This window comes from Propithecus coquereli, unplaced genomic scaffold (genome assembly GCF_000956105.1).
Source record: "Propithecus coquereli isolate 6110/MARCELLA unplaced genomic scaffold, Pcoq_1.0 Scaffold314, whole genome shotgun sequence".
Lineage (NCBI taxonomy): Eukaryota > Metazoa > Chordata > Mammalia > Primates > Indriidae > Propithecus > Propithecus coquereli.
The window spans coordinates 2,173,835-2,199,272 of NW_012148775.1; the positions used below are offsets into that span (position 1 = coordinate 2,173,835).

At 48.9% G+C, this 25,438-nt stretch overlaps 1 protein-coding gene across 1 annotated transcript in view; it reads right to left on the reverse strand.

Annotated features, from left to right (window-relative positions):
• Positions 1-8,258: 8,258 nt before the first annotated feature.
• Positions 8,259-25,438, reverse strand: part of GCN1L1 (GCN1 general control of amino-acid synthesis 1-like 1 (yeast)) — a 57,284-nt gene continuing 40,104 nt past the window's right edge. The window contains exons 39-58 of the mRNA XM_012650177.1: positions 25,219-25,287; positions 24,879-25,017; positions 24,593-24,789; positions 24,254-24,396; positions 21,807-21,924; positions 21,480-21,695; positions 19,854-20,018; positions 18,356-18,517; positions 17,982-18,074; positions 17,739-17,882; positions 17,364-17,633; positions 17,022-17,135; positions 16,294-16,524; positions 14,352-14,545; positions 14,118-14,232; positions 12,041-12,137; positions 11,521-11,669; positions 10,944-11,051; positions 9,405-9,623; positions 8,259-8,957 (exon numbers count right to left, since the gene is read on the reverse strand). Coding sequence (XP_012505631.1) covers positions 8,832-8,957; positions 9,405-9,623; positions 10,944-11,051; positions 11,521-11,669; positions 12,041-12,137; positions 14,118-14,232; positions 14,352-14,545; positions 16,294-16,524; positions 17,022-17,135; positions 17,364-17,633; positions 17,739-17,882; positions 17,982-18,074; positions 18,356-18,517; positions 19,854-20,018; positions 21,480-21,695; positions 21,807-21,924; positions 24,254-24,396; positions 24,593-24,789; positions 24,879-25,017; positions 25,219-25,287 — 3,069 coding nt within the window. The 3' untranslated portion in view covers positions 8,259-8,831. The remainder of the gene's footprint in view (positions 8,958-9,404; positions 9,624-10,943; positions 11,052-11,520; positions 11,670-12,040; positions 12,138-14,117; positions 14,233-14,351; positions 14,546-16,293; positions 16,525-17,021; positions 17,136-17,363; positions 17,634-17,738; positions 17,883-17,981; positions 18,075-18,355; positions 18,518-19,853; positions 20,019-21,479; positions 21,696-21,806; positions 21,925-24,253; positions 24,397-24,592; positions 24,790-24,878; positions 25,018-25,218; positions 25,288-25,438) is intronic.

The window sequence follows — 25,438 nt, forward strand, 5'->3', positions numbered from 1 at the left end:
CGAGTTTTAGAATGATTTTCCACCTGCGCTACCTTTTAGGTCCGAAACTAAAAGTAGTTATGCCCCCACTGCCATCCTCACTGCAAAACTGCAGGTATTTTTAAGCCCCTATTACCTGTCTCTTATAACCCTGTTCCTCTCAAGTACCTGCTGGATGTTTCTACTTGTGTCATCAAACTTCCTTTTGACTTTATAAAAAGCAACGCTCGTGGTTTAAAAAAATGTACAGAAGCTTATTGAAAAGTACAAGTAACTATTTTTTCTTCTGAACCACTCGTCACAGGTAACCGCTATTAGTAAGTTTCACGTATACCTTAAAATGCTTAACACGTGTTGAGTGAATAATTGCCCTTCGATGAATTTCCTATGCTTATACGAACACACAGGTGTAGGTACCTTGCTGTTACAATACACTTCCATCATTTCACAGCTGCGTGGTATGGTACTCCATCTGAGGGTTGTACTATAACCACTCTGCTGTTAATAGGCATTCAGGTTGTTTATAATTTTGTTATTATAAACAATGTTGCAGGTAGGATCCTAGAACAACACATGGAGTACCTGACTCAAGAGTTGTTTTTTCAGGAGCTGAGAATCAGTGTGGGGATATCGAAGAACATGGGCTTGGGATCTGAAGGTACAAGCTGGGGAGAGGGGCTGCTCATGTGCTCTTGATTGAGAAGTCCTCCCTGGTCTGGAAGTGTAGGGCTGTCCCCTTTGACTCAGTGGTTTTAGGAAATAGAGGGGGAGAAGGAAACCTCGGTGTGGCCACGAGGCAGGCACACCCAGCCTGGACCAGCCAGTGAGGCAGCAGGGCATTCCAGCTCATCTGCTCATCCTCACAACCTGCTCAGAGTCAGGAAGACTTTGGTTCAAATACTTGCTTTGAAATCCTGGCTCTGTCCTTTAATAGCTTCGTGATTTTGGATAAGTCACATCACACTATCTCAGAAACCCTGTTTCCTCACAGAATAGTTGTAAGGATTAGAGCTATGTTTGTAAGTTACCTGGCACATAGAGGCATGTGACAAACAGTAACTTGGTATTGCTAATCAGGGTCATTTTGCACTGACTCATTGATACTTCGAGCCATTTCCTATCGAAGACTCTAGCACACACTTCCAACGCTGCTGCCTGACCTTAGGGCTACAGGATCCTTTGGGGGAGTAAAGCAAAGCTGGCCACGAAGACGACCAGTTCTCCAACTCTGCCTGGATGTGCTATCTGGAAAGCAGTAGGCATTAATTCCTTCATTTATTCAGTAACCGTTTAATGAGTGCTTATGAGCCATGGACTGTAGAGGATGTAAGAATAGAGCCTTTCCCTCCAGGAGTTTACAGTCTCATCAGAGTTAAGACATACTCATGAGGAATTAAAAATATTAATACAAGACAATACAGTAGATAGAAGGGCTGTCAAATAAGCAGTCTAGACTTCAGAGGAGAAAAGCTACCGCTTTTAGCTAGAATGATGGGGAAAATATTTCATCATAAAAACTTCATGATGGCATTGGAACATGAGAGCACCTTGAGTGTCGTGTCGGGTATGTTTAGACAGCCGCTGTCACAGCCTGTAAGAGGCATCAATTTTGGCTTGGAGGGGGAATTCTCTACAGGCCTGGATATGTGCCTGGCATCTCCAACCAAATCTCTGAGCACATTTTCCTCTAGAAACACTGTTTGACATTTATTTAAACTATAGTTCAGTGACAACTTATATTAAGGTGTGTGTGTCTCTCTCTCATATGTAAACTTTTGTGATCTGAGGTATTAGTATGTACTATGGATAGGAAACGTTCCACTATTCTCAACAGCCAACTTGCAGGTGAGCTTTTGCAGCACCACCTGTTTGTACATCACAAATTACAATGGGGAGGCCAGGCATGCTGGCTCACGCCTTTAATCCCAGTATTTTGAGAGGCTGAAGCAGGAGGATCACTTGGGTCCAGTAGTCCGAGGTTACAATGAGCTATGATTGTGCCACTTGCACTCCAGCCTGGGCAACAGAGCAAGACCCTCTCTCTTAAAACAAAGTACATTGGGAGCTAGGCCCAAGGGTTGTGGCTCACACCTGTAATGCCAGTGCTTTGGGAAGCCAAGGTGGGAGGATCACTTGAGGCCAGAAGTTCGAGACCAGTCCTGGCAACACAGCAGGAACTCATCTCTACAAAAAATTTTAAAAATTAGCTGGGTGCGGTGGCGTGCGCCTGTAGTCTCAGCTACTCGGGAGGTTTCAGCAGGAGTTCGAGGCTGCAGGGAACTAAGACCGTACCAACAGAGTGAGACCCTGTCTCAAAAAAAAAACGCAAACTACAATGGGGAGGCATTGAAAGTTTCTGAGCAGAGGAGCAATCCCTGGCACGAGCATGCAGGATAGATTTCAGCTGCAGAGCTTTAAAGGTTATTGCTGAAGCCCAGGTGTGAGGTAACTGCAGGGACAGATTAAAAAAAAAAAAAAGACAATACGCAAACAATATTAACCAGACAAAGCAGCTTTAAAAAAATTACAATTTCCCTGGTAACTGGATTCATTCCCTAATTCAATAAATATTTGAGTGCTTACTAGATGTCAGGCGCTGTGCTGGGCACTAAGTATATAACATGAACAAAGCTCCTATCTTCATGGAGTTTAAAGTGTAGTAGGAGGAAGACAAGTCATTCATTCAACAAATATTTAAGGGCCTACTATATGCCAGGCACTGATCTAGGAGCTAGGGAATCCACAGTAAGTAAATTTCAAAAAAAATCTCAGCTTTCATGGAGCTCACATTCTGGTAGAAAATACAGACAACAAAAATGTCTAAGGAGAAAACTAAAGTAGGGAGACGCCGAGGTTTGCAAGAGCAGACAGTGAAGTCATGGACGTGGCATGACCTACTATTCATTCAAGAAGTTTGGCGATGAACGAAAAGAGAAATGGGATGCTTGGTGGTGAGAGCAGTGGGCCAATGAACTATTTTTCAGGATAGCGGAGGTAGAGGGTTGGCAGCCAGAGAATAGTAAGGATTGACTATTTGGGGAGAAGATGGGCTAAGGGCACTTCAAAGAGCTTAACTTTGGCGAGGAGGGGGCCGGGAAGTGAGGAGTCACGAATGGGGAGACTTGGCAGGTATAGGAGACAAGAACTCGAGCCCTCAACGTTAGCAGTGACGTGAAGGTCAGTGGAGGCCTGAGGACCTGTGAAGTCCAGATTTCAGACAAGTCAGCAACGTGGAATCTAAAGTCGCTAAGCGCTAGGCAGTAAGGGAGGGGATGTGTGTGCTGCAACACTGCAAGAAGGCAGAAGTGGGTGGTCAGTCAGAACTCAGAGAAGGCAGGTAAACTGAACAACAGGAACCTTAAACAAGGAGCAAGATGGGGCACCACTCAACATGCTAGTCTGAGAGGGAAGGAATAAAGGAATTGCACCTGGTTGGCCCTCTGATGGAAGTGGAACTCAGCCCCTTCCCCCATACCTGCCTGCCTGATGCTGCACTGGCAGACTGGGCAGCAGGCCCCAGGAATCCAGTGAACATAAGTTCTGCCATTGCAGGGACCATGTCTCTCATTCATCTTTGTATCCTCTGGAGACCTGGCCCATGGTAGGCACTTGGTGTCCATTGAATTAAAGTGAAGCCACATGCAGCACTTAGAGTTGGAAAGAATGTCAGAAATAATCTCACCGAACCCTCTCTTGAGTTTGCTTTCTGTGGGGGGTGGGCCGAATTTGAGGTCTAACACAGGGTCAACCACCCCCTTCCCCTGACCTCCAAACCATTCAGTAGGATCTTTCTACCTCAACTTTTGGATTACATTAGTGGTTTTCCAAGTGTGGTCTGAGGACCCCAGGGCCCCCTAAGACACTTTCAAAGGATCTGCAAAGTCAAAACATTTTCATAATACTAAGATGTTACTTGCCTTTTCCACTTTCATTCACTTACGAGTATAGTGTTTTCCAGAGCCCACATGACGTGATATGCGACAGATGGAATGCAGAGCAGACGTGAGAATCCAGACATTAGAGACTTGCAAAAATGTCAAACAGTGCCACTCCTCACTAACATGGTTTGTGTTTTGGAAAACAATTATATGTCTATGCTAACACGTAGTGGGCTTACTTTTTTTAATGAATTAATACTTTTAAAGTGGACCAGTTTTGATTTCTGAAGTGGTAAATATAAGATACACATATGGAAGAGCTCTTTAGGGTCCTCAATAATTTTTCAAAGTATAATGGGTCCTGAAGCCAAAATATTTGAGAAACACTGAATTGGATCCTGCTGCACCCCAGCTTCCTGCCTCCCTTTTTCTGTGGGAATCTAAGTGGTAAGAAGGATCTGATGTAAATGCACCCACAGTCCACAGCTTTCTCTGAAGGGCACAGCTCTGAAAGATTGTCATGCACTCATTGTCCCTGTGACCAAGCTGCCATCTCATTAGGGAACTTGCTCTCAGAAGAGCACCAGAAGGCCGGGCACAGTGGCTCACACCTGTAATCCCAGCACTTTGGGAGGCCAAGGTGGGAGGACTGCTTGAGGCCAGGAGTTCGAGACTAGCCTGGGCAACACAGCAAGACCCCCGCCCGTCTCTACAAAAAATTTAAAAATGAGCTGGTGTGGTGGAGTGAGCTGGCTAAGGGGGGAAGACCAATTGAGTCCAAGAGTTCGAGGCTGCAGTGAGCTATGATCACACCACTGCACTCCAGCCTGGGTGACAAAAGTGAAGACCCTATCTCTTAATAAAAAAAAAAAGCACTGGGAAGGGACTGGGGTATTCCATTCAGGTTTTAGGCACACACAGGAAGGTCTCACCCAGAAATCCCAGAGGCAATAGTCCTTGGACCAGTTCTTCCAGTTTCCTAAGCTTTATTAATATGAACACTCCCTTCCACCTGGCAGGCAGCAGAGCACCCTCCTAACAGAACCGAGGGGCAGCTTAGAACCATCCAGTGAAATAACTGGGCTCCACTTCTTCTGAAAAGGGAAACTCAGTCACCCCACAGAGCCACATGCCAGGAACTTGACTAGTTTCTTTTGTTAAATCCACCTTCCAATTTATTTTTATAGAATGGCCCTGGGGCTTAGTGACCAGAGAATCAAGAAATAAGAGTTTTTCCCAGTTCTGCTGCCAACTGGCTACATAGTTTCAGAGACACTCCTTTCCATCTGTGCCTCAACTTTACTCTTATAAAGACCACAGCCTGCTGGCCTCTACGACAAGTGTGGCAGAAGCACAGATCCAACTATGGTGGTAAAGTGCCTCCCTGCCCGTGCACAGTGAAGACCTGTGTGCTGATGTACCTCTCATCTGGCGTTTTGGATAGTCAAACACAGTCACCATACTATTTTTCAAAAGCCATCTTTTTGTTTTTTAAAATTACGGATTCAAGAAGTTAATGATACACCTGCGAATTCTGGGTCCAGCAGTTCATCCCGAATTGACACACCTTCTGCCGTTTAACAGGTGCCTTTCCCAAGATCCCTCATTTTACTCACATCATCCACATACTGAGAACCTCCTGTGTGTCTGGCCTTGTGCAGAATGCATTATGTCATTCAATCCAGACAACAGCCCTGTGAGACCGTGCTCTCACTGTACAGGTGGTACAGATGAGGAGACGCACTCAGAGACATTAAGCAACATGCCTAGGTCACACAGCTGAGTATTAAACAGTGAGCTTCCAACCTGTTTTTGAAGTCCCCGTGGATCCACTATCCCACACTATATGAAAACTTTAAAGCAGTATCTTCCTTCACGCTATTTTAGAAGGCTTGAAGCAATTTAAGACACATCCACACAGAACCATACCTAGAAGAAAAGCATTCCTAACTGCCAATCTTGTTTCAAAATCTACTCAAATAACCCTGCAGCTTCCCTGCCCCTCTCCCAAGTGCCCCCCTAGCATCGCTGCAGTGTAGGACAAAGAAAACTTACCTGTAGGTCTAGTTCCTTGAAGGGATATGGGAGCCATGTCACACTAGCCCACATTTTAAAATCGTCTGCCTGCCCATGATTTCTGAGGCTCCCATAGTTAAAGGTTTGAGAATGTTCAGTTTAGAGCATTTTCAGGTTTCTCTGGATTAGCTAAGGGTATACTAATTTGTCACTTTCAGGCATGTGAAAGATGGACAGTCTCCTCTGGAGGATCACTGAAAGTCTTCGAGAAGCATCTGTGTTCTCTATAGACTTTCCCAGCCAAGTCCTATAAATGGGGTGAGGTACTGATTCCTGCAGCGTGCAGAGCAGCTGGGTAGGGCTCCAGGTGGGTGAAGTCCATGGCTAGGCCTGGAGCCGGCTTATCCATACACCTAGCGTGCTATACGTGCGCTTTTGTTTCCTGTGTGGACCAGGATGGGAAAGTTCTGGAAGCACTGCTCTAAAGAATGAAGAATGCTGATACCTAACTAGTCAGCATAGGAGAGGTAGGACAAAGTCTAAAAAAATGCACTCTGGGGATGGACTGCCATTTATTAGTCTTATGACCCTGGGCAAGTGACTTCTCTGTGCCTCAGTTTCCTCTGGAAAATAGTAACAAGAGAACCTACTTCACAAGACTGTCCAGGATTAAATGAAATGATGCCAAATGTCATCTATTATAGTTACCATTAACCCCTACAGGATAAATTTGAGTACAATATGTTTTTAGAGCTTCTTTTCCAAATTCCTTATTTTCCAGATTAATAAACTGGCCTGGAGAGGTCAGCTGACTTGCCTGAGGCTAGACGGCTCTACTACCCACCAGGACAAATAGCTTTTGCTTCTCTGCTGCCAAGCTCCATTGCCTCCAGGGTGTTTGGTCTGGGCTGCTATTTTCAGGACTGCTGTGACTCGGGGCCAACAAGGTCCTTTCTGCTGGTCTCACTGTCATGTCTGTGACAGCCCTTCACAGCTCACTTCCTGGGAGCTCACACCCTCCTTGCAGACTCAGAGAATGCAATTTAACATGCTCCGGGAGCCTTTGAGTCATCTCCGTCTGTGAATCAACCTCCATCCATCTATTCTGAACAGAGAGATCTCATCTTCCTCCGGGTTCTGGAACTGGAACCTGGTGTTTTTCCTTTGGATTTTGCTTAATGAGTGTCTTTCACCTCCAAGTATGTCAGGTTTCCCTCCCAGCTGCAGACTGGGCACTGAAAGCCAGAGGTGGATAGAAGCGTCTAATCCAAGCCCCTGGAGGAAGCCCTGAAGACGCTGCAGATTGCCCCAGGAGCTCAGCAGGTGTCCCAGCCCACACCCCTCACAGAAACTTCTGTATCTCACCATGGCTGACTGGCAGAGGTGTACACATGCAGACACATTGCTGGACACATGCCTTAGGCAGCAGGGAGGACGCTGGTGACCATGTGAATCCCAGAGGCAGAGAACAGTTGCTATGGCTACCAAAAGCTGCAGCCATTGGCTGCTTTGGCTATGGGGACCAACTCAGCTGACCTCTCAAGGTCCCTTCCAGCCCTGGGATTCTACAATTACCTTCGGCCAGCTGAGACCACGTCTGCTGCAAGAAAATAGGAAATCCTGTGACACAAAAGGCTCATCAGGCATAGAAAGCAAGGATTTCAGTAGAAGTGCTTTAGAGGTCACCTTGTCTTATGCATCACAAGTGTCGAGTCACAAGCCTACTTTCTAACTTGGGGCATTATTAATAACCAAAGTCTTGCTGTTTTTGGTATAGCATTTTATACCTTTTACAAAGTGGGTTCGTTTCTTTTCCTTTTACAGCTCCAGCCAATAATTTTGATAGAGGTTTGTTCTGTGTTGTGACCCGGGAAACAGCCCAGAAAAACTTGCGTCACTAGGCCCAGTGGGGTGTGCTCCATCAGACAGGACGCGTGTGTCACGAGCCTTCTAAGAATCAGGAGGAAGGAAGTCATTCATAAAGGAGGCAGATGCTGAACTGCAGCTTGGTTTCCTCTTGCAAGTCCTTCGACTGTAGGAATGTGTTCTTTCTTACTCCATGGAGGGGATGGATTTCTTTTTACAACCTGATTCCCAGAAACTCCCTACCTTTCCAACTCAGAACCGAGCAGAGAAGTTGCTAATTCGAGCCCTGTATTCTCCACACTGGGGGAGACCACAGGCCTGGCTGCACCCCTCTCAAGACCCAACCTCGGGACAGAGAAGTCTGCAGGGATCGGTAAGACATGTGAAAACGGGAGAGGTCTGCCCAGAAATTAGAGAACTGCCTATACTTACAGAAACAGTTGCAAAGCTTTCCTTATTCCTGATGCAGGAAGCTTCATGTTTAACGGATGTTTTGAGATTTTTAAAAATCTGCCTGTATCAAGATTAAATCAAAGCCTTTATTAAACATTCCTCCTTCAAACAGCCTGCATGGAAACCTACACCCCTCCCCAGACCTGTGAACTGTGAGCTGTGTATCATTTTTAACTGACAGGGGTCAGATCCAATCAGGCCTTACAATATTGAAAAGCCAAGCCAAGACACACCACACTGGGCAGACGCCCACTGTTCTGTGCCCCTCTCAGGATCTAGGCAAAAGGTAGGAAGTGCCGGCGCTAGAACCAGAGCTCAAGCACAGAAGAGGAACCCACAGTCTGACTTGTTCCAGACCCAGCCGCACCAAGCTGGCTAAGCAGCTCCTGGGCTGCCACTAGCTGAGGCTACGCGTGTGCTTTTCCTTCTCTTCTCCAAAGAAAAGGGTGAGAGATGGAGGAGGCGATTTTCAGTTGTGTGTGGGTTTGATTTAAGGCTTTGGCTGTGGTCTGTTGATATATTAAAATACTTTCTGGGAACGCCGTCTCCCAAGCTCCCCATCAGAACAAACGTATTTTCAAAAATGAAAACATTGAACAAAGATGCGGAGCTGCAACACTGCTGTGGAGCCCGGGCCTTTCATGTCAGAATGGTGTCATCCACCTGCTCCGTGGAGTCGGCCTGGCTGGCCAGCTTCTTCAGGGATCTTCGGTTAACCTCATTCAGCACCTCCAGGCTGGCCACGTCCAGGATCTTGGAGAGCGACTGTGGGGAAGGGTGGATATGAGGAGACATAGTTAGAAAATATGGCTTCGGATTTCTCCAATCAAATACAGACAAAATAAATGTCTACCTCACAACTAGTGGGAATTGGACAGGTCCAGGGAAAGCCCAGAAAAACACTCTTCATGCGGCTTCAGTTTTCAGTGGTTTAAAGGCTGCTGGGGTAGCTGACTGAGTAATCAGGGCTCTGGGCTTCAACCGGGCAGCTCTACTGGGATCTGCTGTGTGTTTGGGTGCTGTGTAAGATTTAATTTGCCATGGGAAACGTGTTTTCAGGAACTAGGCCAGTCACCTGAATCTCAATCTGCTCTTAAAAACTAACATGTCCAAGGTGGCAGAGTATGAGGCTTAAATACTGTCATGCAGAAGAGCTGCAAGACAAAAGCCTGCAGCACACTGGGGGTGCTCCCGCCAGCCCCAGGCTCCCACCTGAAACACCTCTTCGCCCTGCCTCATTTTGAGGAGGTTGACAATCGCCTGGTCACTGTAGGCCCTGACGACGGTGTTCTTATCCTTGGTGTTGTCAAGAAGAGCCTTCAGGATGGGCTTGATGGCTTGGGGGTCCAGGGGAGGCAGTGGGTCCTTATTTGCCCACCAGATCATCTTCTCAGCCACCAGCCTGATGTCACTGGATGGGTTCTGCAAACACTGTGAAGAGGACCACAGACAGGCTTTTGGACATGCACATCCAGTCTGCTTCTCAAAAAAGCCCAAATCCCAGCCCTGACACTCTCCCTTCAGCGTGGACACTGACCCCACTGCTCCTGTGGGAGGGTGCTGGCATGACTCAGCCCTGGCTACCCACCCCCCATCTCGTGCCACTCTCCTCTCCCCTTGCTCACTACTCTCAGCCCACACGGGTTTTTACTTCCCTAAACGTGCAAGGCTCCTTCCAGCCTCAGGTCTCGACACTGGCTGGTCTCACTGCCTGGGTCATGCTTGTCTGCGAATCCTTGCTTGGTTGGTTCCTTCTCATCCTTTGGAGGTCCCCTGACAACTTTATCTACATTAGGGCCCTCCCCATGGGCTCCAGGTATCTTGACTGCCTTGAAGATCCAGCCCAGCTGGGTGCACAGTGGGTACTCAGTAAATAAATGCTGAATGAACAAGTGAGTGTAGGCTTATGCTGTCGCACATGGGCCCAATCTAATCAGTCAGCCCCCCTAGAAACTCTCAGTGGGCTCTGGGTGTCTGAAGGGTGGAGGCAGTCACCCTTTGGAACCTCGTTACTCAAACTGAGGTCTGCGCACAGCAGCACTTACACCGCCTGGGAGCTTGTTACAGAGTCTCAGGCGTGGCCCCATCTCATTAAAATATAGAATCTGGTTCTGATTTCTGTGCACATTAACATGTGAGAAGCATATTGTGTTACACAGGCCGTGGTGGCCCTGCTGTCAGATTGCTCAGCTCTCCCAATTAGGGCCCGGTGCTCCAACACAAGAACCACACTAGTAAGTGCAGGGCCAACTAAAGGAGGGAGGTAGGAAGAGAGATGTATTAAAATTGGAACCCAAGTCTGACCCTAATTTTACAAAACCAGGGTGCCTAGAAAGAACACTTATAATAGGCTGGGTTCGCTGGCTCACGCCTGTAATCCTAGCACTTTGGGAGGTCGAGGCGGATCGCTTGAGCCCAGGAGTTTGAGGTTGCAGTGAGCTATGATGACACCACTGCACTCTAGCTCAGGCAACAGGGCAAGACCCTGTCTCAAAAAAAAAAAAATGTCTGAAATAGTGGTTCTTGATTTGGGATCACAGATCAATTTGAGAATCTTACAAAAAGCTGGACACTCTTTCAGAAAAAAATGCACAAAGAAACCCTCTGTCTCTAAGAGTTCAGAGGTCTCCGGGAGGCCATCCACGGCATCCAACAAGTTGACGGCACATTTCCAGTGTTCTTTGGTCCTGGAGCCTGGGCCTTCTCACACACCAGCCTTAGGGGGTTATACACAGTCCCTGCTCCTCTCACCTTAATGAGCAGGCTGGAGAGTCTGGCCGGCAGCTGTCCTCCTCCTGTCTCGATGTGGTATCGCATCAGGAAGCCCATGCCCCGGACCCCGCTAACCGCGATGGGGATCTGTGGAGAACAGGCAGCGCTAGAAAGGACAATGCATCCTGCTCCTTCCTCAGAGCAGCAGAGCCAGGAAAATCCCATTCCCAGGAGTCTCTGGGACCCTCTGCCACCTTTCTCCTCCTTTACTGCTTCATACCTAAGACTCCCCGACAGCTCTCATGCAGACAGGCTGCCCTGGCTGACAGGCACAAGAGCACAGTCACTGCTTCCCAGGAGCAGGGATCAGAGACCTTCTGACCTAGAAGGGACACTGGATCCTCCAACCCAAAGTCCTTGTTTAGATGATGAAACTGGGGCCCAGAGTGATCAAGTAGTGGTTCAAGGACACAGCAAGCTACTGACAAAGGTAAAATTAGAACCCAGGCCTCTTAACCCCCAGTCTGGGATTTTCTCATTTCTCGCCGGCGAGGCAGTAACTGCAACGGCTGGGCTAGGGCAGAGGAGGACTGGTCTGGCTGCCTGAAAGCCTTACCCTGTCTGCCATGGCATTGCTGAGGATCATTTCCTGGATTTCGCTGCTGTATTTGCCAGCACAGAGTCTGCTGGGAGCCACGTTCACAGCCACGGAGAGTGCCAGGCTCCGCCCATGCCGAACCATCCAGTCAATGCCGGACACATCCGCTGGGTAGAAGGACACGACTGGGGTCAACCCACACTTTACAGCATGTCCCCACTACCCAGCTCTGCGACCAGCGTGCTGCTGACTCAGAGCGTGGTGGAAAGCCCAGGTCACACTGCACACGGACGCCCCTGCTCTCCTGGAGAAGCTCCCTGAAGCAGCAGATTAAGGAGAGGCCTCTCACAAACCACTTCAGGCTTGTAGCTGCATTTTTTGAGCAGAGACAGGACAGTGGGACCACTGGAAACTTGACTGTTTTAACGGCCGGATTCCCAAGGGTGGTCCAGTTGCTAAAAGGTGCTCACGGACTCTCCCGCAGGGCTGAGAGGCCCACGTCCCTGAAGGGGGACTCCCTGGTGTACAAGAGACCTACCTAGCAAGCACTGCTGAAGGACGGTGCTAAGCTCCTCTTCAGTCAAGAAGGCACACAGTTCCCCCAGGCACCCGGCCGAGGAGATGCGGGTGTTGTCCTGACAGAGCAGAGAAGGGAGTGAGGGGGTGCAGGCGATAGCACCAGCTCCACAGGAATCAGGGCAGGCAGCTCTGGAGCCCGGGATGGAGGGCGGCGGGAGCAGAATCAACCAACTCAAGAACTCGAGAAATCCAGTCCTTCCTTTTAGGCACTCCGTGCTCTCAGTGCCAGACTGGGACTGTCATTCACTGCCACTTGGTGCGGAGTTAAACATTACACACCCAGCACTTCACTTAATTATAGAAAACTCCAGTGTGTATGCATATGGTAATCATCCTCATAATAGCAATAATAACTATATTTACATAGCACCTTTCTTCTTAGGAAGTCTGAATGCTTTACATCTAATATCTCCATTACTATCAACAGCCCTGTGCAGCAGGGAGGGGCTTAGAGAGGGACCTGCCCACGGCCACCTGGGAAGCCAGCTAGAGACACCCACTCTGAGCTCCTTTCCCCACAGAGCTTCTATATCATTGTGCCTGGAATGGCTCCCTGCTATCTCTCTACTGTGTGAGTGCCCCACTGCCACCTAAATTACTTGGGTTTGTCCTAAGAAGTCAAACCGAAGTCACTGATCAACCCAAGGAAGACAGGTGAAGGTAAGCACTTCTGTCAAAATCAAAGCCAGGTACACAATCAGCTCCTTGCTGCTCCTCCCTGACCAGCTAACTACGGAATACTGAGACGGGATTTTAAGTTATGTGCCATATTACTAATAGGTGCCAACTTGACATGTGTCCCCCCAAACCAACCAACCCACCAGGGACTCAGTAACTCATGGGGAAGCTAATGACAGACTGGCACCCTGGACTGCCACCTTCAACCCCAGCAGAAGCACTGAGGCTAAGAGGATGGGTTGCCAGCAGTCTGGACCTCTGACTCCAAAAAGAAGCCCAGGTGCCAAGCAAGGCTAAAGCCGGCCCAGACACCCACTCTCTCTAACTCCATCTATTTTGAGCTCCGCTGTGGTGAAATGCAAATTTGTTAAATACTAACTTTTGCTTGTGCTGTGCATGGCTCTGTGAAAGCCCTGACGGACAATGACCAAAAGAGGGTAGACTCTCCCATCCGTACCCACCGAGGTGGCCAGGGCAGTAGTCACAGAGCAGGTGGCTGGGGCTCACAACCAGACCTGTGGAGCGTGGCAAGTGCTGCAGCAGCCATGGCCGGCCCAGTGTGTGTACACAATGAGGTGTAAAACCACAAGAGCCCAAAGGCCCACTCTTCCAAGATTAGCCTTACAAATGTAAATCAGGCCCCCACAACAGAAGGCTGTCTGTGAAAGTGACAACAGAAAACTCTTATCCACAGACTCAACTCCCTGCTGGACCCACCAGCATGCTGGGCAGCCAACGGACACTTGACAAACGCTTCCAGACTGGGTGAGGCTAATGGAATTAGGACAGAACCAGGAGCCACAGCTCCAGAATCTGGTTTTGACTCTACTACTTGTGAAAGTGTGGCCCCAGACAAGTCTCACTCTCTAAAACAGACCTCTAAGACATCCCACCTGGACATACATGGAGATTGTTTATCCCACCAGACGCTAAGTTTCTTGAGGTCTGTGACCACAAGGGCTTGTTCACCTCTGGGCTAGGCCCTTCAGCTCAGCAAACATTTCCAGAACCAATAAATGAGCCTCTTCATTATACAAAGAGGGAGATGAGGGGCAGAGAGGGAAAGTGACTTGTTTAAGATCAGAGAGCAAATCGGTAAGAGATCTGGGACTCTACAAACCTTACTTGCCTTATCTATAAAACAGAATAATCAATATCAATAATAGCTGCCCATCTCTCTCACAACCTGAGGAAATGCCTGGTAAACCACAAGGAGTGATACAAATGTCAGGAGTATTATTACTACTAACCAGTTGGCAGCTGTACCAAGTTCTAGCACACAGCAAAGAAGCCAACCGAAGAAAGGAGAAGGGAAACCAGTAGAGCCCACCAGCCCTGTCATCCACCTGCAGCCATACCTCATCGTGTCCCAGCATGCTCAGCAGGAGCGAGACGATGTTTTTTCGGATGACGACATCCACTTTGGCCCCTGCTCCCTGAATCACAAACCTCAGGGCCTGTAGCATGGTGTCCCTACAAAACCAATACACCAACTCAAACCCTGGCTCTCCTCTACCACCGCCCCTCCCGCCGGCACAGGCACAGCCACCTGGCCCCCTGGAGGCCACAGCACTCCCTTGCCAGCGCCTCACCTGACGCCCGGGTCCTCCATGACACGGATTCCATTGAGCAGCTCTGTGAAGAGGGGATCCACTTTGATGTGGATGGAAATGAGCTTCCCTAGCGCATCAGCGGCCTTTAGTCGCACACCCCGGTTGGAGTCCTGCAGGGCTTTGGTGAAAGTGGTCTGCAGCTGGGGCAGGAAGGGCTTCAGGGCAATCCCAACCTGTGGGAGGAACCCACGCCCAAAAAGCACAGCTGTGGCAGAGCCCAAGGCCACAGTGTGCTGCAGACATAAAAACAAACGACGATCCCAAACTGCCACAGGTAGCCCAGCTCTCACATGGGGCGAGGAACAGACAACCCATGAGAAGAGCCAAGCACAGACAGGCTTCGCTCAGCCTCCTCATCGTTTTCGGCATCTTTGATGCACTGGAGGAGGAGAAGGTGGAAGCCGTCTCACAGCCTTGGCTGTACTGGGGCTTGGCTTAGTGGAGATCTGTCCACACGGACAAGTGACTCAAAACCTCCATCTCTGAACACTTTAGAGAGCAGGACAGGCACACAGCTGTCAGCAATGTTGATGTGCAGTTCTAATGCCAAGACAGGGAAATGGATTAGATGTGTAGCAAAAGCAGATACCATCTACTAAGCAACTGATACTCAGGCTAAGCACTTTACATTTGGCCAACAGAACAAGCCTACAAAACAAATGGCCTCAGAGAGTCCTCCCTGTGCACATGTGGACCTGCCTAATTAAAAACCCAGCTCACCCTCTGACTGTATACAGAAAAACAGGCACACTTTGGATAAGGTACAGATGGGTTCAAGAGCACAGATTTACTCATGTTAAATGGGAAAATCAAAGTGGCTGTTTGGAAGTTCAATGCCAATGAAGGTCTGGAAATACTGCAGTCGAGTGCATTCACAGGCTGCAAGGAGGTTCGCCCCAGAGGGAAGCTGGTAAATCTGAGGTGGGAACCATCCGCCCATGGGTGACATCTGACACATGGCCTCAGGGACAAATCCCGTGAGGTAAGGGCTCCATTTGTGTCTAGAGTTACAAACACCACAGAAAAGACTAGCACAGAATTCAAGTGAAGGTGATACTTAATTTAAAAAAAAAAAACCTCAATTTTCTACAAAATTAGACTGATATAATCCCTTTTTTTTTTTTTTAAGCCAGTCAAATTTAGCAGTGGGGGAACAATCCCATTTTCTACCTGGAAGTTCCTCCCACACCCACTTCCAAAAGAAAAAAGCTACAAATTTAAAGCTTGCTTTTTATTTCCAGTAAAACTATGTGACAATTTTTCTTTTTTAACAACTCTTGGCTGTGCTTATACTTTTTTGAATCTAAAGGGTTTAATTATTGCACCGTAAAACATTAGAAATGGTCAATACATCAGAGCTTTGCTTTATACTTTTGGCAAAAACTGAACTCATTTCAGTTGTTCTCAGACTTCGTCATCATCTCATCAGATTCCCTGCATCTCCCCTCATGTGGCTGTGGCAAAGAACCGAAGCATCTTGAAATAATGTTTGCATTGTATTCATGTGGTCCTGAATTTTGTCCTCCGAAGCAGTAATTTTCCAAAGTAATAGTAATTAACATGTATTGAACGCTTAGTATGTGTCAGACATTGTACCTGACATTATTTCATCTAAGGCCCACACTGAACAGCCCGGCAGGAGGCAGGTGGCATGACTACTCTCACATCATAGGTGAGGAAATAGGTTCAAAGGTTATACGGCTTTCCCAAGGTCACCCCAGTGATATGGCTACTATGTGGAGGGCTTGGAATTGAACCACGGTGTAGCGTGTCTAGAGTCCAAGTCTTAACTCCCTCCGCTCCCTCTCCATGACAAAGCTGTTGCCCTGCTGCCACATGACACCTTGTGTCAGTCCCCTGCAGACAGATCTGTTCTCTAAGACTTTAACGGACCAAGAGAAGGAACTCATCAGTCACCCACCTTGGCCAGCAAGAGGCTGAGTGTCTCGAGCAGAGCTGCCTTCACGTTCCAGCTGAACCGGTCCCCCAGGATGCGGATCAGAGGGCCGGTGATGCTGACCACGGAGGGCCTCAGGGCATCAGCTGAGGTCAGGCGGATCACCAAGCCTAAGGCTTTGGCTGCTTCCTCTTTCTGTTCAGGGCTGCCAGTCAGGACTCCTTCCCGCAACACGGGAAGGATAGAGGTTACTCCCTGGTAAGAGAACCACACCCGAGAGTCAAATCTCAAATGACCTGGGCCCAGGTGTCTCCCACGCAAAGTAAGGCACTCCTGACAGCCATTCTCTCCTCAGCTCCACAGGAGATATTGATTTGGGTTGAATCTCGGGATCACAGCCTGAGAGGGTGCTGGCTAGGGAACAGTCTTGACTGGACAGTGACAAAAAGACAACAGCCCCAACAGGCCTATCACACAGAGGTAACAGCAGTGTGTGTTACCTCTGTGACCCACTTGCCCTGGCCAAGGTGACCTCCACAGCTTAAACAAAAGGTAGCGTGAACCCTGTCCCCATCTGGCCACCTTAGGAGGAAACACACCATGAAGCTGCTGAGCACCCAGAGTGTGATGTCAGATTGACACGGCTGCTCTTCCTGCTGCCCCATCGCAGACCTGGGACTGGGGTGAGCGTACGGGAAGGCCCAGGAGGGCCACAGGCCCACAGCCCCCTGCACCAAGGGGCCCTGGCTCACCTTCTTTGGGAGGCAGAACCCTGGCACATGCTCGCCTTTACTCTCATTCCCTATGAGCCGGATTTCCTTGTGCAGTTCTTCAATTAGTGCCAACTGGTTGCCAGCATCCAGCTTCTGTGGGAATCCAGGAAAAAGCAGAGAGGATGTACAGCCCTCTCAAGACTGCTTCAAACTAATATAGCAGGGGGAGGGTGTGGGTGAGAATAGAAACAAGACTAGCACGAGGTGATAAATGTTAAAGCTCGGTGATAGATACACGGGGGATTCTTGTAAGAGTCTATTCTTAAATGTCTGGAATTTTCTATAATCAGAAATTGGTTGTGGGGTCAATAGTCCCCTTACCTTGGTGATGGCATTCAGGGCATCCCAGCTCTCCTCCAAAACCACAGGGCTGGAGTCATTGAAGAGGCGGATCAGGCCCGAGACCAGGCTCCGCAGGTGGCTGGTGTAGTCAGCCTTCGAGCGGGAACAGTAGATGTTGAGGATGATGGCGGCAGCCTGCCTCATGCCCACCTCAGGGCTGCGGGTGGCTTCCAGCAGATCCTCGATGATGATCCGGTGCCCTGTGTCATCCTCTACTGAGAGGATCACAGCCTGACAATTGGCCATCTCCTAAAAGTCACAGGGGACATATGTGTGCTGAGCACAGATCCTCGGGGGCAGGACAGGATGGCTGTTAGAAAGCAATGGGCGTGACCATGACCACAACCCCCTCACCAGCTGCTCATCCGGAGTCCCGAGCTTCTCCTTCAGGGCCAGCATGACTGCAGGGAGGATCACTCCAAGATGACGGGTCAGGGCATCGCCTGCCACAGACGAAAGGAAAGCCAGCACCCGGGTATTGACAGGGGGAGTCGTCAGCTGGTAGAAGGATGACAAACATCAACTCAATGCCAGGTACCTGCTGGAATGACCTCATGAATTGGGGCCAGAGGATGTTTGCCAGGAGTTGGGATTTACCTTGGGCACGAGGTAGGGCAGCACCACACGACTCTTAATGGCCATAACTTGCTTCAGACCATCCAAGGCAAATTCAGACACCTCCTCATTATCCTGCAGAGGGACATTGGGGACAACCCTGAAAAGTGGCTCCTGTCCACATCTCTGCTGTCTGAACCAGCCACGGCCAGCTTCCTGCTCCACTCCCCTCCCCCTCCCGTGCACCCACGTTTCCTTACAGTCAAAGGAGAAGCACAAGCCAAATCTGATCTTGCTGCACCCACTCTCTCTGGAGGGCCCACATTCCAACTGCCTTGGCAGAATAACCCCCTTGCATTTTGCTTCTACGAAGACAGTAAAAGCCAAACTGGTAGATGTGTGGCAGATCCACTCACCAGCTGCTTCAGTAGAAACGGGAGGATGTCCTCCAGAGCCTGGTGGCCAATGGTGGAGTGCAGCTGCTCAAAGGTCTTGGCGGCCGCCTCTCTGACCTCCTCCAGAGGGTCACACAAAGCCTTCCTGGCTGTAGGCACGAGGGACTCGGAGAAATACAGCACCTGCAACAGCAAGTTGCAACTGTACCAGGCTCAGAAAAGGTGAAGAAGGAGAAATAAGCGAGGGGACACAAGCAAGGGACTCTGACCCAGCCAGGCCACCCAACTCCCTCTGCCTGACTTGTCTTTTAACTTAGTCTTCACTGCGAAAATTCTGAAATATAAAAAAGCAGAGAGGGTATGTGATGCACCGCCATGTATCCTTCACCCAGACTTATCAATTGATAGCTTGAGTTTTTTAGGTGAGTTCTCTAGATACTTCTCTAAAAACTCAAACTCTTTCCCTTGGCAAGGCCCAGCACGATCTGGCCTTCTCTCCCCTAGGGCTCTTTCTTGGAAAACTCCAAATCCTTCTCCAAGTCTCAACCCAAGTTCTTCCTCCACCAGGCAGTCTCTGGGTCTGCCACAGGGCCAACGATGGCTCTGTTCTCTTGGTAACCAGTTCCACCACAGCGAAGCTCATTCTGGACTCTAAAAACTAGCTGGTATTTCGGCCTCACTTCCAGACTGTGGGCGCCTTTTGGGCAAGAACTCAGCCTCTGGGGGACTCAGTAAGTATTCAATAAATCATAACTCTTTTTGGTAACGGAATTTGATTCTTTGTCAAATGCAAATTTAAAACACCAAATGTGAGACATACTGATACACACAGGAGAGGGATCAGTAAATCAGACTAGGATAACCAGGGCTAAGCAACTGGCTACTTTCTTACATTTCTAACTGGCACTTACTCACTTTGTGCTTCCACCCAAAGATGAACACAGAGCCTATCTGCATGCATGCAAAACCTACTCCCCTAGAGTGTTTTGAGGATCCATTACCTCAGAAACTAAGGTGAAACCCCTTGAATGCTGCTGCTATGGCAACAGTATATTGCTACAGACAGGATGTGTCCACCCACTGGGTGCCAAAACTCTTACCTGCTCTGCTCCTGCTCAGGATGAGCACATGCCCCTCCTGCTTCCCACAGCCCACCACCACTCACACACCTGTACGCCCCCTGCCACTAAGGGATAGCACCCATTTTAGCTGGACTGATATAGTGTCACAAAAAGGACTGATCCTGAGCAACCTCCAGAGTGGGGAGAGAGAGATCATCTCCAATTGCAAAGGCCACTCAAGGAGGCCTCCGAACCGCTTAGCTCTCAGCCTGCAAAACTGACAGGAAAGCTGAGAGGAAGGAAATTCAAGTCTATGTGTGGTCTGGCCAGCACCCCTCCAGGGTGAGGCAGGCATGTCCCTGAGGTCTAGGTGAACCCTCTGAGGTGAAGCTCCTCCTGTCACTTCTGCCTGCTCTCTGGGTCGCGCCACCTGCTGTGGGGCCCTAGGAGATACTCACGGCATCCCGGCTGGTGGACTTCATGATCTCGCTTAGCCCGATGCACACACCCTGCCTCTCGTCGCTCTTCTGAGACCTCAGGCCTTCTTCAAGGATGGGGATGATCTCAGGCAGGATTTTCTCCCCTAACTTTCTGACCAGATCTCCCAATGTCCTTGCTGCAATCTGTCAGCAGAGATCAAATCAGGACATCAACTCTCTGGCAAGCCCCAGGGCACCCAGAAAACAACTCCAGAATGAGGGCCCTGGAACCTTGTAGGCTTTATCTGAGTCACTGACTCAACTTCCCCAAATACTCTTACCCAAGGTGCTCACAAAACACTACAAAAGAAAATTATCTCTGTTTCTACAGTGGTACAATCATAGGTCACCACAACCTCGAACTCCTGCTCTCAAGTGATCCTCCCACTCAGCCTTCCAAGTAGCTGAGACTACAGGTACATGCCACCATGCCAGCTAGGTTTTGCTAATTTTTTTTAGAGATGGGCCTTGCTATGTTGCCTAGGCTGGTCTTGAACTCCCGGCCTCAAGCAATCCTCCCACGTTCGCCTCCCAAAGTGCTGGGATTACATGGGTGAGCTGCCACACCCAGCTAATAAACTTTTTCTTTTTTTTTTTTAAGAAACAAGCTCTGTCACCTAGGCTGGAGTGCAGTGGCCTGTCAGTCATAGCTCACTGCAGCCTCAAACTCCTGGGCTAAAGTGATTCTTCTGCCTCAGCCTTCTGAGTAGCTGGGACTACAGGCATGTGCCACCATGCCCAGCATGAACTCTTAACCCTGTGCTCTTGTTCAAGGGAATTTAGGAATCTGCAACAAATGATTTAGGGAAAAAGCCCATCTCCTCTCTGAGGCCTCATGAAAACCCTTCTTTACAGACAAATACACAATTTGCTTCCCAGGGATGGGTTGGAAGTGGGCCAAAGGTGACTGGCAAAAGTGACCACAAAGCCCAGCCAGGGCACCTCCTTCCAACCACCGAACCCTGCCTGCCCGCGCCGGCACGAGCCTCACCTCATGCCACGCTGTTGCACCCAGCTGCCGCACTCCAGCCACCCTGGCCTTGCTCAACCCCTCCCACGTACCAAGTTCCTACCCACCAGGGGCTCTGCACACCCCATCCTTGTATCTAATGAACCATTCCCTCAGTCTGGAATGGTCTCTCACCTCCTCAGCCGGTTAGTGCTTACCCTTCTTTCATCTGCAAGCATCGTTTCTTCTGAGAAGCGTTCACTGACACACACACATACACACTCTGCTAGGTCAGACACCCCCGATTGTAAGCATTTGCACTGCCATGCAGCACTTGCCACAGTTGCATTTTCCATCTCTTATGATGTAAAATAGATCATAGATAATCAGTTTGATTATCAGATTAAAATCTACCTCTTCGACCAGACTGTAGGATAAGGAATGAGGCTGCCTTTCTTCCCCATTATGTCCCCAGGTGCTAGGCCACTGCTTAGCACACAATAGATGCTTAACAAATATTTGCTGAATAACTAATAATATTCTCCTGCTAGAGAGGGGACGCTATATGCTCTCCCAGGCTCTGCAGACCCAGCTTTCTAGGCTCTGAAAGGAGTCACCAGGGGGTGCCGGGCGAGAACAAGGCCCAGGAAACTTACCGTTCTCTTATCTGCACACGTGCTGGCCAGGAAACCCAGCAGGAGCCCAAAGAGGGTGGGCAGGATCTCACGCAAGGTGCGTGGGGTATTGGAGACAACAATCTTCCAGACGTGCAGGGACGCCTGCCGCACCACCAGCTGGGTGTCCGAGCGGCCCATGTACAGCCCTGCCAACACCCGGTTCCGCCGGTCTACCCCCAGGGCTGTGATGATGGCCTGCAGTCAACGGGAGGGGACAGAGAACAGGGTGGTGAAGTCTCCACAGGATGAGCCTCTGGGCACACCCTACCATCAGCAGATGCAGGAAAAACAACCCCAGGCAGGCACCTTGTTGGACTGGGCAGTTCCAAAGTTGTCATCCTCAGAGGCAGTTTCTGTGGTCATCTTCCCAGTGACTCCTGAGATGTGGAAGAGGAGATCCCCAAGGAGCTGAACAGAGCTGAACCTGAGAAAGAGGCCAAGAACACAGTTGCACAGCTGTAAGGGCTTAATCAAGCACTGTACAGAGGAAAGACTGGAAAAAAATGGACCCTAAATATTCATGATGGTTATCTTGGGATGGGAAAACAGTTCTAAGACGGATTTCATTTCTTTACGCTTTCCTACATATTTTCTAAGTTTTCTGCTAATAAGCACATATTGCTTTCATTGCAGAAAAGACAAAACTTTTTTTTAAAGTATGTGAAAATTTCTACAATAAGAGTTATAAAAAGAGAGAGACAGCGCACACAAAAGAGAAGCACTCATAGTAAACTAGGAAGATTGATCATCAGAAGTGAGGAAACTGAGATAGGCCTTAAAAGGATAAACTTTATTTCTTGGCCGGGCGCGGTGGCTCACGCCTATAATCCTAGCACTCTGGGAGGCCGAGGCGGGCGGATTGTTTGAGCTCAGGAGTTCGAAACCAGCCTGAGCAAGAGCGAGACCCCGTCTCTACTAAAAAAATATATAAAGAAATTATCTGGACAACTAAAAATATGTAGAAAAAATTTGCTAGGCATGGTGGCGCATGCCTGTAGTCCCAGCTACTCGGGAGGCTGAGGCAAGTAGGATCGCTTGAGCCCAGGAGTTTGAGGTTGCTGTGAGCTAGGCTAATGCCATGGCACTCACTCTAGCCCGGGCAACAGAGTGAGACTCTGTCTCAAAAAAAAAAAAAAAAAAAAAAACTTTATTTCTCCACAAATTAAATTAGGTTTGTTGTTTTTAACGATAAGAAAAAAAGTCATATTCAAACTGAAAATTTCAAGAAATACAGAAAAACATGTAGAGATATAAACAATTACCCAAACTCTCACTACCCAGGCAACCCCTCTGACACTCTGGTGACACCCCATACAAATCTCCCTGTACACAAAGACACGCACGCACACTCCACATGATGTGGGAAGCAGGCCCACACTACACACTACATGGCTGGGCCACAGCCTGCACTGTCCTATCAATAACAGGTTGAGGAGCTTTCTGTGTCAGCAAATACTGTCCTATACCATTGTCTGTGATGGCTGAATCAAAGTCCACTGTAAGGATATGCTATATTTTTAAATCAACTCTAATTTTCAAATGACAAGCAACACTGCAACAAACATCCTTAGGGTAAATTAGTGCAACCCCTACAGAAAACAATATGGAGATTTCTCAACAACTAAAAACAGATCTACCATTCAATTTGGCAATCCCACTACTGGGGATCTACCCAAAGGAAAAGAAGTCATTGTATCAAAAAGATATCTGCACTCATATGTTTATTGCAGCACTATTCACAATAGTAAAGATATGGAATCAACCTAAGTATCCATCAACCAATCAGTGGATAAAGAAAATGTGGCATATATATACCACAGAATACTAGTCAGCCACAAAAAAAGAGTGAAACAAGGTCCTTTGCAGCAACTTGGATGGAAGTGGAGGCCATTATCCTAAGTGAAGTAATACAGGAATGAAAACGCAAATATTGCATGTTCTCACTTCTAAATGCCTACACATGGCCACATAGAGTGGAATAATAGACACTGGAGACTACAAAAGGTGGGAAGATGGAAGAAGAGTGAGAGATGAGAAATTATCTATTGGGTACAATGTACGGGATTTGGGTGACAGGTATGCTAAAAGCCCAGACTTCACCACTATACTCTCTCTCTATATATATATCCACATAACAAAACTGCATTTGTACTCCCTAAACCTATAAAAATAAATAAAACTAACATCCTTCTGTGTAAAGCTATGAGCATTTAACCAAAAATATCCTCAGAATATATTCCTAGAAGTAGAATTTCTAGTTTAAAGAGTACTCAACATTTACAATCTTAATACAGGGCCAGGCGTGGTGGCTCACACCTATAATCCCAGCACTTTGGAAGGCTGAGGCAGGAGGATCGCTTGAGCACAAGAAGTTGAGAACAGCCCAGGCAACATAGTAAGACCCCATCTCTACAAAAGATAAGAAAAATAGCTGGGCATGGTGGCTTGTGCCTGTGCTGCTCGGGAGGCTGAAGCAAGAAAACTGTCTGAGCCCCAGAGTTGGAAACTGTGGAGAGCTGTGATTGGGCCACTCACTCTAGCCCAGGTGACAGAGTGAGACCCTGTCCCCAATTTTTTTTTTTTTTGAGACTGAAGAGAGAATTTTTAAAAAGAGAATCAGAATAAAGACATTGTTACGAGACACTAGAAAGACTCAAAATGGTCAAAAGCAAGGGTCTAGAGAAAGTTCAGAGAGAGTTCGTGGCAATATTCTGCTCACTTGGCCCACTGGGTATATCCACTGGCGTTCTCACCTGATTCTCCAGAGGTCATCAAAGAGGCCTTGCTCCAGCTGGGGCAGCAGCAGGGCAATGGCTGTCTCAGCATACATGGAGATAACCCGCTGGCCCGCACGCAGGGCAGTGTCACGCACAAACTCATTCTCATCGGCAAGAGCCTGGGCACATGGAGGGCAGATCAGCCAGAGCTGCCTCCCCTTGGGCACCCAGCCCAGAAGGAAATGGGGCTCCCTGCAGAACAGGATGAGGACTCTGCCACCCGGCCTCCCACCACCCACCTCCCGGCAGGGAGCCCCAGCTCTCCAAAGAGCACTTGCATTCTGCTCCACCTTCAGCGTGGTTACTGTTACTTACTTTGAGGATACAGGGGATGATGGGCCCCACATAAGGAGTGAACTTGTCCCCAAAGGTGATGGGCAGGTAGTTAAACATCATTATGTAGCCATCTCGGACATGTGGTGCAATGTCCACTTTGCTGGCTGTAGCCACAATTTCTGGCATCAGCTTCTCCAACTTCTCTACCCCCAAACCAGCCATGACCTCGGCCAATCCTGCAACAAAAGGCCAGAATGAACCCACTGAACCTGAGGGCCCCTAGAAGGTATTCCCCGTCTGGGCCCTGGGCCTGCTCTGGCCTCACCTTGCGCAGCGCCTGAGCGATCCACGGAGCTCTGCTCATAGGTCAGCGTCTCCATCAGCCACGGCAGCAAGTCCTCAAAGCATGACTCTCCCATGCCCTTCACCATGGCTCCAAGAGCCTTTGCAGACACTGTCCGCACCTGTCAAGTAACCGAGACCAGGGGTGATGACAAGATATGGCTCAAAACTAGGTAGATACACAAAAGCAGATAAGAGCGCCTAGGGTCCCTTTCCCTTTACCTAACAGACACAAAAAAGGAGCTTTGGGGAATTCGCAGAAATCAATTTTCTGGGGACTGGGCTAAAATAGTGAGCTCCCCCCACCCTCCTTGCAGACTCACCTCAGGCACAGGGTCCAAAAGAGAAGCTTTTAGGCCAGGCGTCACGCTGGGCAGGTAAGGAGCCAAGTCCTGCAATGACACAAGGGGCAACTCAGAGGGAGGCTGGTTTCCTGCTTTCTCCAGGACCTGTGCTGCCGTGGACCCTGCCCCGTGACCTCCCATTCTGCTGACAAGGATTGCTCCGCAGGGGCACCAACCGTGAAAACCTAATTGCGCACAG